The sequence below is a fragment of the Hydra vulgaris genome, chromosome 14 (assembly GCF_038396675.1).
Source record: "Hydra vulgaris chromosome 14, alternate assembly HydraT2T_AEP".
Classification (NCBI taxonomy): domain Eukaryota; kingdom Metazoa; phylum Cnidaria; class Hydrozoa; order Anthoathecata; family Hydridae; genus Hydra; species Hydra vulgaris.
In genome coordinates this window covers 31,474,386-31,488,153 of record NC_088933.1, presented here as the reverse complement: position 1 = coordinate 31,488,153, position 13,768 = coordinate 31,474,386, and the positions used below count along the sequence as shown (strand labels likewise).

General features: G+C 25.3%; 1 protein-coding gene across 2 annotated transcripts in view; it reads left to right on the top strand.

Moving 5' to 3' along the window:
- Positions 1 to 13,768, top strand: part of LOC100200521 (A disintegrin and metalloproteinase with thrombospondin motifs 9) — a 51,016-nt gene that overhangs the window by 25,232 nt on the left and 12,016 nt on the right. For both annotated transcript variants that reach the window (XM_065818204.1, XM_065818205.1), the window contains 10 exons: positions 173 to 625; positions 6,341 to 6,458; positions 6,533 to 6,628; positions 8,009 to 8,172; positions 8,276 to 8,402; positions 8,612 to 8,735; positions 9,160 to 9,382; positions 10,471 to 10,677; positions 12,180 to 12,344; positions 13,259 to 13,462. In XM_065818204.1, coding sequence (XP_065674276.1) covers positions 173 to 625; positions 6,341 to 6,458; positions 6,533 to 6,628; positions 8,009 to 8,172; positions 8,276 to 8,402; positions 8,612 to 8,735; positions 9,160 to 9,382; positions 10,471 to 10,677; positions 12,180 to 12,344; positions 13,259 to 13,462 — 1,881 coding nt within the window. The remainder of the gene's footprint in view (positions 1 to 172; positions 626 to 6,340; positions 6,459 to 6,532; positions 6,629 to 8,008; positions 8,173 to 8,275; positions 8,403 to 8,611; positions 8,736 to 9,159; positions 9,383 to 10,470; positions 10,678 to 12,179; positions 12,345 to 13,258; positions 13,463 to 13,768) is intronic.

Sequence of the window (13,768 nt, the reverse complement as noted above, 5' to 3'; positions counted from 1 at the left end):
TGTTAATTATGGTCTTAATTAATTGTCAAAGAAATTTTTTGAAGGAATAATTAAAATTAAATAAAAATAATAATTAAAGATTATATTACATATTTGCATAATCAATTTCCATATTGTAATTTTATATTTTATTTTTTTATAATTTTATTTACTATTTTTTTTCATATTTTAGTGGTGTAGACGTGGTACTTGCTTAAAAAAAATTGAGTATGAACCTGTTAATGGTGAATGGGGAGAATGGAGTGAATATGGTGGTTGTTCTCGCACTTGTGGTGGAGGAATTAAATTTACAACTAGAGAGTGTGATAATCCCAAACCAGCATATAATGGCAATTATTGTGTTGGACATCGAAAAAAGTATGAATCGTGCAATACAGATAGTTGTCCCTTAAATTCAAAGCCATTTAGAGCTGTTCAGTGTTCAGCATTTGATGGAAAAGACCTTAATATTCCAAACATACCCAACGATGTTCAATGGTTTCCTAAATATGTTTTGGAAGAAGAATGTAAGTTGTACTGTGAATATAAAGGGTCTACAAATTTTTATGAATTGGCATCAAAAGTAATAGATGGTACAAAATGTATGAATGAAACAAACAGTGTTTGTGTAGATGGCAAGTGTAAGGTATAAATTACAATAAATATGTATTTATAACAATAGTGAGGCTTAGAAAATATATTAAATGTATTTTTTCATACATGGTAAATTGAGTAATTGCCACAGCACTATTCATTCACATACAAACATACATACATAATATGAAACTAAGTGCAAAAATCACATCCCTGGTTGTACCACTGGCAACTTTTTTCTCCAGGCACCAGCCTTGTTTGTCAAGGTTTGTGTTTTGGAGTCATAGAATTCTTAGAGGGTTTTAATAGCAATAAAGATAAATGAAGTCAAATGAATAAAAAAAATTTTTTGATGAATAATAATATAAAATAGAATTCATCTGTAGTCACTCCCTCAGCCTTAAGGAGATAAATATATTTTAAAAAAAGGTTATATGTACAAAAAAATAAAATAGTGAATAACACAGGTCAACAAAAAAAGATTTTTTTCTGGTGCTGAGCAAACAATTTTTTTTTTGTATTGCATTTATCATTTTGATTTTAAATATGCAACTCGTTTTTCACCATCAGGTCAAGTTGTAAAGATATTTGCGTTCAAATCTTTAGCATTTGGGTTAAAATCCCTAATATTATCGAAAAAAAGTTATTCAAAAGTATGTCAACCTGGATCTCAAAAGAAGCACATTTTCATAGAGATAAAATTTTTATTACGAATATTATTTCATAGAGATAAAATTTTTATTACGAATATTATTTTTCATAGAGAAAAATAATATTCGTAATAAAAATAAGTACTTTTTGTATGATTGCTAAGAGTCTTTAGCATTTTTTCACATAATTTTTTTTGTCAATAAATTTTAAGGAAAAATATTTATGTTTTCCAAAATCTCTATGAAAATATGCTTCTTTTGAGACCCAGGTTGGCATACTTTTGAATAATTTTTTTTGTTGACAATATCAGGGATTTTACCCCAAATATTAAAGATTTAAACCCAAATATCTTAACAACTTGACCTGATAGTGAAAAATGAGTTGCATATTTGAAATCAAAATGAGAAATGCTATACAAAAAAACAAATTGTTTACTTGGCACCAGAAAAAGAATTTCTGTGAATTTTTAATTTTAAATATTTCTTTTTGATTAAAGTCATTCTTGCCTACTAATTTTTATGTGCAGGGTTTGATTATGAAAATAATTATTCTCATGAAATTATCATTAAAGGTTAAAAATCTTTTTTGAACTAGTTTTTGTATTAGACTTGATGAGGGGGGACTAATATGAATTTCTAAAAATATTTTGTGAGGACTTTACAAAATGAAAATTGAACAGTTTAATTTTTATTGTAATGTGTATGACTCATATTTATGTTCAAGTTTTTTTGTGTGTTGTTAAGTTTTTGGGTAATATCATAGTGTTTGCTGGGTAGTATCAAAGTGTTCGCTGAGTAATATCATAGTAAGTCAAAGGTTGTCAATCTACATTGATTGGCTTAAATAAAAAATTTAAAAAGTAGACAAATTATCTTTTGGATGAATTTGCAGTAAATTTTCAACTATTTTTTTATGTCACATTTTTTTTTTGTTGTTTTTTATTTTTATTATTTTATTTTAAATTTTCTCTAACTCAAATTCTAAAATTTTTTAAATTTAGAAGTTTTTATACATTTAAATTTAATCAAACTAAATTGCTTTTTAATGCTTCTAGCATTTAAATTGTGCTGGGTAACTCATTAGCTTTTTTTTCTTTTTCACATGGCCTCTTAGCACATTTTTTTCTAATTTCCCAAAACAAGTTATTGTTAAATTGCTAAATACAAATTATCATTCTTTCTTGTACTAAATAATGGTTTTCGTTTTTTTCAAATTTTTAAATAGTTTTTGGTGTAAAGTTTTAAAATAAAAACTGTATTGTCTTGCTTAATTTGTTATGGTCTCAAAACACCGTCAATCATAAACTCATAGTATTTCTTATTGTTTGACTAGTTTTTTATTTTAAACTTAACATTGTTATGGTCTCTCAGAGTTGTTAGTCCTTAGCCTTGACCTCGGGCTCAACCTTGCCTGAAGGCAAAAAATTAAGACCTTGGCCTTGGTCTTGACCTTGACACTGTTGGCCTTGAAAATTTTGGCCTTGGCCTTGATTTTTTGAGCCTTGGCCTTCCACCTTTTCTCTAAGAATTCAGAACTTTTTTTCGTGTTTGCATTTTTAAAAATTTTACTACAGTCGATTTTGTTTACAAGAGTTATATTTGTTTACGTGAAAGATTTAGAACTTCTTTTTGCGTTTTTATGTCACAGTTTAAATTGCCATTTTTGACTAGCCATTTTAAAGTAATAATCAACGACATTGATTAGTTAATGATAATTTATTACATCTATTTATTAAGTCACTTGATATATCTTAACGTTTTTTATTAGTTAAAACATTTCAAAATGTAAAAAAAGCTTTAAACACAATTTTTTCTTAAAATTAAATACAGAATTTTAGAGGTTTTTAGAATTAAAATAGTTTTATTATATTTAAATTATAATTTATTATAAAGTATTTTATTTATTTATTTATACTAGTTTTATTCAACTTATCTAAATCTGTTTAAAAAAGTTGTCATTAATGTATATTTAATAGTTATTTTTAATAATTTTATTTATAATATCCATTTTTGAACCAATAAGCAATAGTTTAATTTGATAGTTTGGTAACAAGAACAACACCAGAAACCACTTTGACATCTACTAAAAATAGCGTTACACCTCAGATTCAAAAGTCATTTACCAATAAAAAAAATGCTCTTTTGCAAATAATAGAAAAAATCATGTTAAACAAACAAGAACGAATCTATCACTAGAATTTAATCAAAAAGATTTTTCGTTAAAAAAAACTGTACACAATTAAACAATATTCAAAAATTAGAAATCTATATTTGACAAGTATTTCTGCGTCCCTTCAACATCAGCTCTTGTCAAGTGTATCTTTTGTCAGAGTGGCAGCCCTCAGAATTAGGGTCGGCATTCGGCAATGCCAACTTAACTTCTAACCTCAAAATGTTTGAGGTTCGCATAAATCGCCGACCTTGTTTTTATGCTTTACGGTAACCTTTGTGTCAAATTTTATTTGCCGACCTCTAACAGTTTGAGGTCAGCAATTTATTAATTCCGAAGGTTGGAGTGGATTGATAATGTGCCCTCATAGAGCTGGTATGTCTGATTTGTTGCTTGAAACTTTGATGTTTCTTAAATGTAATAAAGACTTATAGGCTATATAGTGACAGTTAATGGTTATGACTTATAGTTAATGCTAACAACTAATATCAAAATATCTTTAATTAAAAGATGTTGTCATCAGTTGTTAGCATTAAGCACAAAAATACATAAAATTAAAGAATTAAAATTTTTAATTCTTTATTTTAATGTATTTTTGTTTTTCGGCTTTCATATATATCTACAAGTATATTTTCTTATTGATTTTGAATTCTGCGTGCATAACCATGGTCTGATTTCACATGTGCTTCTATTGTCACAGCACTTGCTACCTACAGTTTTATTAATAATTGGCCTTAACATAAGGCTAAAATTTAAGTCTTTGGTCTTGAAACTCTTATTCTTGACCTTGAAACTTTTGGTCTTGGCCTTGTAACATGTGGCCTTGGTCTTGGCCTTGCTACTTTTGGCCTTGTTAACAAATCTGTGGTCTCTAAACTAGGTTTATTTCACCAATCAAAAGCATTTTAATAGTTTTATAATTTTGTTAATTTGTTTTAGTTATTCAATATAGTTTTTTCTAAATATATATATTGCAACTTGAAAGTAATAAATATATTTATTATTTTTAAGTTGCAATTTTTGTTGATCAAATGTATATTGGGTCAGAAAATTATCCAGAGTTAGTTTTTAAAGAGTCTCCATTTTCTCTAGAAGTCTCCATTTTTTCTAAAAGAATTTAGAATATTCCCAAAGCAAGTCTGTAATACTGCATTAGAATGTGATAAAATAAAATGCAGCTAGAAGCTTTTTATATAAACTTAGGCACTTCTAGAAGCTCAATATTTCAGAGATACTTAAATTGGTTTCCATTGAATTCTCTTCTTTGCATTGGTGTACTGGTCGTGTTTTTTTTATCAGTTGGTAGCTTTTAAAAAACAAAAGTTGGTTTAGCTCCTTATTATCATCTATTATCTATCATCTATTATCTATCATCTATTATCTATCATCTATTATCTATCATCTATTATCTATCATCTGTTATCTATCATCTATTATCTATCATCTATTATCTATCATCTTATATCTATCATCTATTATCTATCATTTATTATCTATCATCTATTATCTATCATCTATTATTGTCATGATCTATTATTATTATCTTGTTATCAAATAATCAAAATACAAGTTGGTAGTTCAAGAAATGATTCCAAAATGATTGGCAAAGTATCAAGAACTTTTGTTAAATTTGAAAGATATATTAATATAAGTATACAACCTTTGGTGCTGAGAAGTACACAACACTTGGTGCTGAAAGTTTTGATTTCTTTGAATGAACACTGAGAGTTTTCTGTCATTCTGTGAATATCCAATCAAGCACTTGTCATTATTTTTTTTGAGTTTTGGACCAAGTTTTTGCTAAATTCGTATTCTTATAAGCTCTTAAACAGGCCTATTTGCCTATTTGCTGAAGGCCAAATTGTCAAGGATGTATTAAATCAAGTTGTCATTGCAAAATATAACTTTATTAACTTGAAAAAAAGCATTGAGGTTGTTCACTTTTGTCATCATAATCTATACATTCTCTTGTCTTGTTTACTTGACTTAATTTAATTAATTAGCAACTTTTCCGAGTTTTTAAAAAAGTTTTATAGGTTTGTTTCAAAATAACCTAAAGTAAATTTACTAATCTTGTCAGAATTGCAAGGATTTTTTTGAAGATTTTTTTAGAAAAATTGAACAATAGTTGAATCATTCTTTTTTCTTTTTCTTTTTAAATCTTAAAAAGAATTTATTTCCATCTTGCACAGAATTGCACAGAAAGTGCTTTTTATTAGGTCATAGTTCTTAACAAAGTTTTTTTGCAAGTTTTTTTACTGTTTAACTGTATTTCATATAACTGAAACCTTTAGAATACATAACAAACGTGCATTTGCATAATTTTCTTTATGTGGTGGAGCTTTTTCAGGCATTGTAAAAATAGCCTTTGATCACTAAATATTTCATTCGATCACTATCATTTGTCTGCTACTATTGTTCTAAATATGATTGTAATGAAATTAGGACAAAATCCATATGATTTGAATCCAAGTAAACTACTTCAATATTTTGACAATTTATTTTGTTTTAAAAACAAAAGTAAACAAATTTTTGGTTTTTTTAGAGTTTAGCTATAAATACTAAAATGGTCATACCAAAAAAATACTTTTGGTAAAAGTAATTTTTGAAATATTGTTTCAAAAATCTTGTTAAAACAAGTAGTTTGTCTTTATGACTTGATTTGCAATCAAAGTTTTAAATATGATAATCTTTAAACTTTCAATACTTTATTTACAAAGAGAATAAACAACTCCAGTTTTTAATTTTATTCTCAAAAATGTATGTTCATTCATAAATACAAAAAAAAAAACATTTTTTAAAGGAACATTTTTTTTTAACTTATAGAATTCCTAAATGTATTTTAATAACCATATATAGTATGTTTGTTTTTTTCAAAATTAAATTCTAAAAGTGTTGTCGGGTAGTTTTAACAAAATGTTTAAGCAAATTTGTAAAAAAAATTTAGGTTAGTGGATGCGATAATGTTCTTAATTCACAGGCAAAAGTTGACAAATGTGGCATTTGCAATGGAGATAATAGTTTATGCAAAACATTCTATGGGTATAAAAACATCTCAACATATGGTAACTCTTTTCTTGTAAAGTTTAAATAAAGTTTATTTGAAATTGTTATTAATTCGTTAAAATGTTTTTCATAGGTTATAACTTTGTTGTTCTCGTCCCAAAAGGAGCAAGCAACTTAAAAGTGGTTCAAGTTTCAGAAAAACAAAACATGTCTGATAGACATTTTCTAGGTATACCTTGTGTTTTTTTACTGTATATAATTTGCAATTATTTATCTTGAATTTAAGTTGCTAAAGTTGCATTTTGAGCTATAATATTTAGTATTTTAAGTTATACTTATTATTATAATAATATTATTATAAGTTTATATCCATAATTTTATAACTATTCTATAAAAAGTATTCATTTTAAACATTGGTTTGAAAATTGAGACAATGAGTTAGTAAAATGAGCAAGTGAGTTTCAAATCTCAATGTTGATGAGAAAATTATAAAATTTCTAAAAATGATTAATAAAATAACAATATTATATCAATATACTATATAATGTGGTAGTAGTGTAGTGGTAGAGCGCTTGCTTTATAAGCAAGAAGTTCTGAGTTTGTTCCCCATTGCATCACTGGTAGTGCCCCACTCAACTTGTTATTCCGCATAGCAGCTTTTTTCATCAAGGTTTGTGTTTTGGAGTTAAAGAGTTGAGAGAGGACTGTAACTACAGTAAAAAAAAGTAGTCTCTTTGACTGTAGTGGCCTTTTCTATATACAACAATAACAGTTAAATATAAAATTAACAAATTCAAATATATCATAATATTTATTTGAATACAAAAAAAAATTTTATGTTTGTATTGTTTTTTTGCCAGATTAAACTTCTTAAGCATTTTATAGAAATTGTTATCTAATTTAATATTTTAACATAATAAAAGTATTTTGTTTTCTCCACTAGTATTCTTGTGCAAATGAAAAAATAGTGGAACACTTAATTTTCAAAATACATTTATTATATTTCTGTAACATTTTCTATTACAATTTTATTAATTTCATTACATTTTATTAAATTTTTTGGTACTAATGGTTAGATGATGATCAGTTTCTCATAAAAACATATTTGAAAAACTAGGTATTTTTAAAGAATTAACTTTGACAGGTTCTAGAATATGTTAATATTCTAGAATAACAAAACAGCAGTATATATTTCCAGTAACAAATTAGGTAAAGTGACAGCATGAAATAGCTGTATTTTAAAGTATTAAAATAAGCATAAAAACAAGCAAATATTTTGATTTAAATTTAAAATAAATGAACACAAAATTTATAAATACAAAGAAAAATAACTGAAAGAGAAGATAAAAACTCACTTGCTTTTAATTTTATTTTTTCAACTGTTTTTCAAATTAAAAAAAAATAGTTAAAAAATGACAACTTTATTTTGTAAGATAAGACAGATCCAGGACAGAACAGTTCATTTTTTACACAATAACCTATGGGTAGACTTTCTTAATTTATATAAACATGACTTTATTTGATAAAAATGGCTTTTGTGTTGGGTATAGCCCATATTTGCACCATGTAAGTCTGTTGACATAAAATTATTATTTTTTATTTTATTTAGTACTTTTAAACCAACAAAAGTATTATATTAATGGTGATTGGAGGTTATCTTCTGGAAAAGGATGTTTTACTGTGGCAGGCAACACAGTGTGTTATTCTGGTTTTAAATCACCAAATGAAACTATTACAGTTACCGGAACATTAAAAAGTGATATGGAAATAAAGGTTAATTAGTTAAATTTTTTTTGTAATTGATTTTCTTGTAAATACTTTTACTGTATAGAACAAAATTCTATTTGTTAATAGCATATCACTTTTGAATTTTTAGGTTTTAAGCGATGATAAAAATCGAAATTGTAATATTTACTATACATACAATTATCATGATCATGAAGAAAAAAAATTTAAATGGGCACTAAAAGAATTTTGGACAGAATGTTATCCAGTCTGCAAAGGTTAAAATCTTGTATTAATAGTTCGGTATTTGAATTTATCATCATCATCATTATGATCATGTTTAAATTTGCATTATTAAATTTCTGAAGCTAAACCTGAATACATTAAAATTTTAAATATTTGTTTTTTTATTTTTAATTTTTGTTACAGAAATTATGTTATACAAGGTTTTACTTTTTTTTTATTTCAAATTTTCTTTATTCCTTAGGATACCAGTCACGAGAGTATGAATGTCAACAAACTAATGATTTACAAGTAGTTGCAGATAGTAAGTGCAAAGGTGAAAGGCCACAAGGAAAAATACGCACTTGCAATGATAACTGCTACTTGCAGTAAGTAAATTTTTTTTTATAACAAGTTTGTTAAAAGTTAAAGGTAAGTAACAGAAAGAAAAAAACAAAAAAATAAATAGGACTAAGTATGTTTTATTTTTTCAATAACCATAATTATCCAAACATAAAACATAAAGGGTGGTGTTACCACACTTGTTAGTGAAAAAGTCTATGTGTTTGAGTGGTTATTATTATTAATATTCATCCAACGTAATGTATGATTATCGTTGTTTGGGTATCGTAACTGGGTTTTTTGTAATCAACTTAAATATGACAGGTGGATTAACATGTTAAAATATGGTTTTGAGGGTCAAGGTTTTTAGTTTTCAGTAACCACTAAACCAATTGTTTAACTATGATAACGCTTCTTTTTTAAAATTATATAATTAAGATTATATAATTTTTTTTTTACTATTTTTGACAGGTGGTCAGTTATACTTGGTGAATGTACTCCATTGTCAGAATGTGGATTGGGTTATCAAGAACAAAACGTTTTTTGTGAAAAAGTTTTTTATGGCAATGAACAAAAGAAAGAAATAGTGCATCACAAAGACTGTCATAAAGCTAAAATTAGTAATATGCCATCAAATCAAAAATCTTGCTATAAACCTTGTACTGAAATTTGGTTATATTCACCATGGTCAGAAGTAAGTTTTTATTTTAAACTTTCTGTTTGATATTACAATTTTAAGAGTGATGCAATGTTTTTAAGTAGGAGCGTTCAATCTCGCTTTCCTTTCGAGAAAGTGGAAATTATTTTAATAATCCATTTTTTTATAATGAAAAATAAATTGTTTCAATTATACAATTTATGTGACATAAATAAAAGTTAAGTTTTAATGTGTTTCCAACTTTCCAGGAAGTGGGTTGAATTCAAGTTGAATTCAATCTATTTCCAATTTTCGGAAAGAGGAAAGTTTAAAAATTAATCTTCTTTAAGTTTTTACACGGTAATAAAATTATGATATTACTATTAATTAAAATCGACCTTACTTCCCTACACTTTCCAATCACTTTCCATTGGAAAGTCATTATAAAAATTTATTTAATTTTTATCTATTTTATCAATTTTGATCACCCGGAGCTTATTAAGATCTATCCCAGTTTAATAATTTTTAAAGAAAAAAATGTTTAATGTAAAATTAAGAACTACTGTTTGTTAAATGAGCTGTCTTGATTACACAAAGATGTTATGCAATGATAAGTATCTATTATACTTACAACTGAACTATTTGCTTAAAGCTAAAAATGGTTATTCTTAATTTTAAAAAATTATTATTATTAATTATTGTTATTGTTATTAACAGCAACAGTAACAATTATTGTTAATTTTAAAGAATAAATATATTTATTACTGTTCATAAATTAAAAGTTTTTATTTAATCATAATTAATATTTTATAATTAAATAAAATTTAATTGTTTATTTAATTTTAATGAGTTCTTATTTTAAAGCCAAAAATAAATTTTTTGGCTTTAAAATAAGATATTTTGAAAAATATTTTGAAAATACAAGCTTTTTTTTTTTTATTTTTTTTTTTACCATTTTCTCTTTTTAAATTGAATTCAAAATAAATATTTTTACCAAACGAACTGCAATCTCACTTTCTATAATTTATCAGAATAATAGAACAAAATAGGGAAACCTTAGTTAAGCCATAGTCAATAGAAGTTATCCCTGTTTCACTAATCTTTTCTGATTAACTGTTTAAATAAAATTATATAATTGACTTTAGTGTAACACACCATGCGGAGGTTTGCAGTGGCGAAGTATTCAATGTGTTGAACTATCCTCAAATGCATCTTTGCCAGCAATTAAATGTAATCATACATTAGCAGAACCTCTAATTCAACCTTGCAACTTAAAACCATGTTCTTCAGGTGTTGATGAATTAGAAAGTAAAGAAAATCAAGTTAAGTGGTATACAAGCTCGTGGAATGAAGTTAGTATTGATAAGTTAATTCTATTTTTTAAAATAATAAAATCTATTTTTTAGAATTATAAAAATTTATATATCTTGAAAGTTTTATAAATAAAAAATTGTTTCTATGACAATGTTTTGAAGTTAGTTTTTTTTAAAAAAGTTAGTATTTATCTTTTCTAGGCCAGGGGAGAGAGTTACTAAAGTTGAGGATGCTTTGTTTTTTATTACTTAAATTGTTACAAATAAGTCAACTTTACAACCTCAATTTTACAATGTAACCTAAAAGAACTGTATAAAAACTATATAATCTCAAAATACTCTCAGCATTCATCATATTAGGTTGAAAATTTTGATTTGTATCTTAATTGTTGGTTTTGAATTCAATTAGTTTTAGACACATCTGTATGTTTTACATTTGTGTACTATAAAATTAATATTTTAAGTTAATAATATAAATGTGTGCTTTTTCTACATATATATGTATTTAATATTACAAGTATGTACTTAGTATGTTGTTACATATGCTATTGTACAAATTTAATATTTCAGATATTTCTGTGCTAATAGTTCATAGTATTGCATTTTATTGCACTTTTAGCATAAAGTGTGTTTTATTGGAAGCCAACAAATCTATTCTTTATGTGACCAAGTAAAATCAACTGACAAAATAGAATGCTTCATGAACTTTATAAGGATATCTTGATTTTCTTCATATATTTTCAAATGTTGCCAAAACCATTTTGCATCATAACATATGCTACATAAATATCTTGTGGAAGGGAAGCATGCAGTATGCAAGGAAAATGGATCTGCTACATTGTTTAAATATTTAAATTTGTGTAAACATTGTCAAGTGGTGACACCTTTCTTGATGTAGCAAAAAAATGAATTACGATGCTGAAGGTACCTAAAATGGTTTCAGATTGGTCTTCATAATGCTTGCAAACATTTTTTCAGACATATTTTAAAAATATTTTTTAAGTTTGCCCAAGCAAACATGTAAAAGGAAACTTGAGAAAGGGTAGATAAAAATATGTTGATTGTTATACAATTACAGGCTGATTTTAATTTTTTCATTTTAGCCTAGTTTAATTATTTTAAGGCAGAGACTACAAATATTTCCCTCCCACATGTTTAAAAAATCTTTAATTTATTATAGATTTTTTGTAATCTATGATTAGTTATATACATATATATATATATATATATATATATATATATATATATATATATATATATATATATATATATATATATATATATATATATAATATATATATACATATATTATATATATATATATATATATATATATATATATATATATATATATATATATATATATATATTTATATATATATATATAATTATACCCGTGAAAATTTATTTTCAGAATATATATGATTGATTGATTTATCAATATTTTAATTTATAATTAAAATTTATATTTTTATATTAAAATCTATAATTATTTAATGTAGTTGTATATTTATTGTTATGAAAAGTTTTGGTAATTTTAGTGTTCTAAGAGTTGTGGAGCAGGAACACAAATTCGAAGTGTTAATTGTATTACACTTAACGGTATTGTTGATGATATTGAATGCAAATTTTTAAATAAGCCAAATGAAATGAGATCCTGTAACAATTTTGATTGTCCATTCTGGAGATTTGGTCCTTGGAGTGAGGTAAAATGTGCTTTATATTATAATAAATAAATCTGGTGATTGCGTTATACAAATTGTGAATTGTTACATTTTATGTATTCTTTTGGTATTTTTTATTTTTGTTGTTGTTGTTATCTTTATTTAACAATTTTAAACATAAACTATTCATAAAAATATGTATACACGAAATTCACAATAAGTAAAACAATGTATGCATATAACACATGTATGTATATAACATAAATTAAATCTTAGCTTTGTGTATGTCATTTGTGTATGTCATTTTCAATAAATTATGGATTTAGCTAAAAAATATTTATAATTTAGCTAAAAAATACTTTTAGCTAAAGTATACTAATAAAATCAACTAGAAATATTTTGCTGCCTCCTTCATACATAAAAACCCCCTGCCCAGATCCTCACCCCCAGTTATGTTGTTCATGTTCTGTATTGTTTATGTTTATTCTGTATATTGTTCATTTATATGTTCTATGTTCATCCCTGCTAAGGTAAACAGTGCTGGTTTAAACTTATCCTTTATTTACCCACCAAGTTTAGAGTTTTTTTAAAAGTTGTCATGTATAGAAAATACTAATGCTTACATTTTGTTTAACTCATTCAGTTTGACAAGTCAGCAATTTAGTTATGCACTTTTGTTAATCCACTCTAGTCAATTAAATGATTTTCAGTGCTCTATGATTACAATTTCACCAATATAAGTTTATTATTAGTTCACTACCTTTTCATTTATTTTACACTAGTTCACTATTCTTTTACTTTACCATAGCTCACCATTTTAGTTCATTAACATTTTAGTAGCTAGTATTAGAAAAAAGTTAGTTGACTAATTTTAATAAAGTTTGTTGAAATGTTTTTTTTAAATACCATTATTTAAGTTCTTTCTGATTCATATCCTGAAAAAAATTAACTTTTAGTGTTCAAAATCCTGTGGTGAAGGAATTCAAACACGCACGGTTTTATGTAGCTTTAATGAAACTGTTGTTAAAAATGAATTTTGTAATCAGGAGATACGTCTAGAGGAATTCCAGATATGCAATATTCTGGAATGCAGTCAGTCTATTTTGGATATAAATATTTCAAATCAGTCTATGGAATGGATTATATCTGAATGGAGTCAGGTAAAAAGTTTAAAATTCCTTTTTTTTTAATTTATTTTACTTTGAGAAGCTGTCGATAAAGTTTTAGTATTTGTTAATTACATTTATTATTAAGAATCATTCAGCTACTATGTTGCTGTAGTATCACCTACTTTGTTGCTGTAGTAACAGCTACTATGTTGTTGTAGTGACAATGTTGTAAATCAATAAGTTTGATTTTTTTTAGAGCTTTTAACAAGTATTTTAGTTTATTTAATCTATAATTACATTATATATACATTATATAATAATATACATTACATTATACATATATAATAATATAATTAC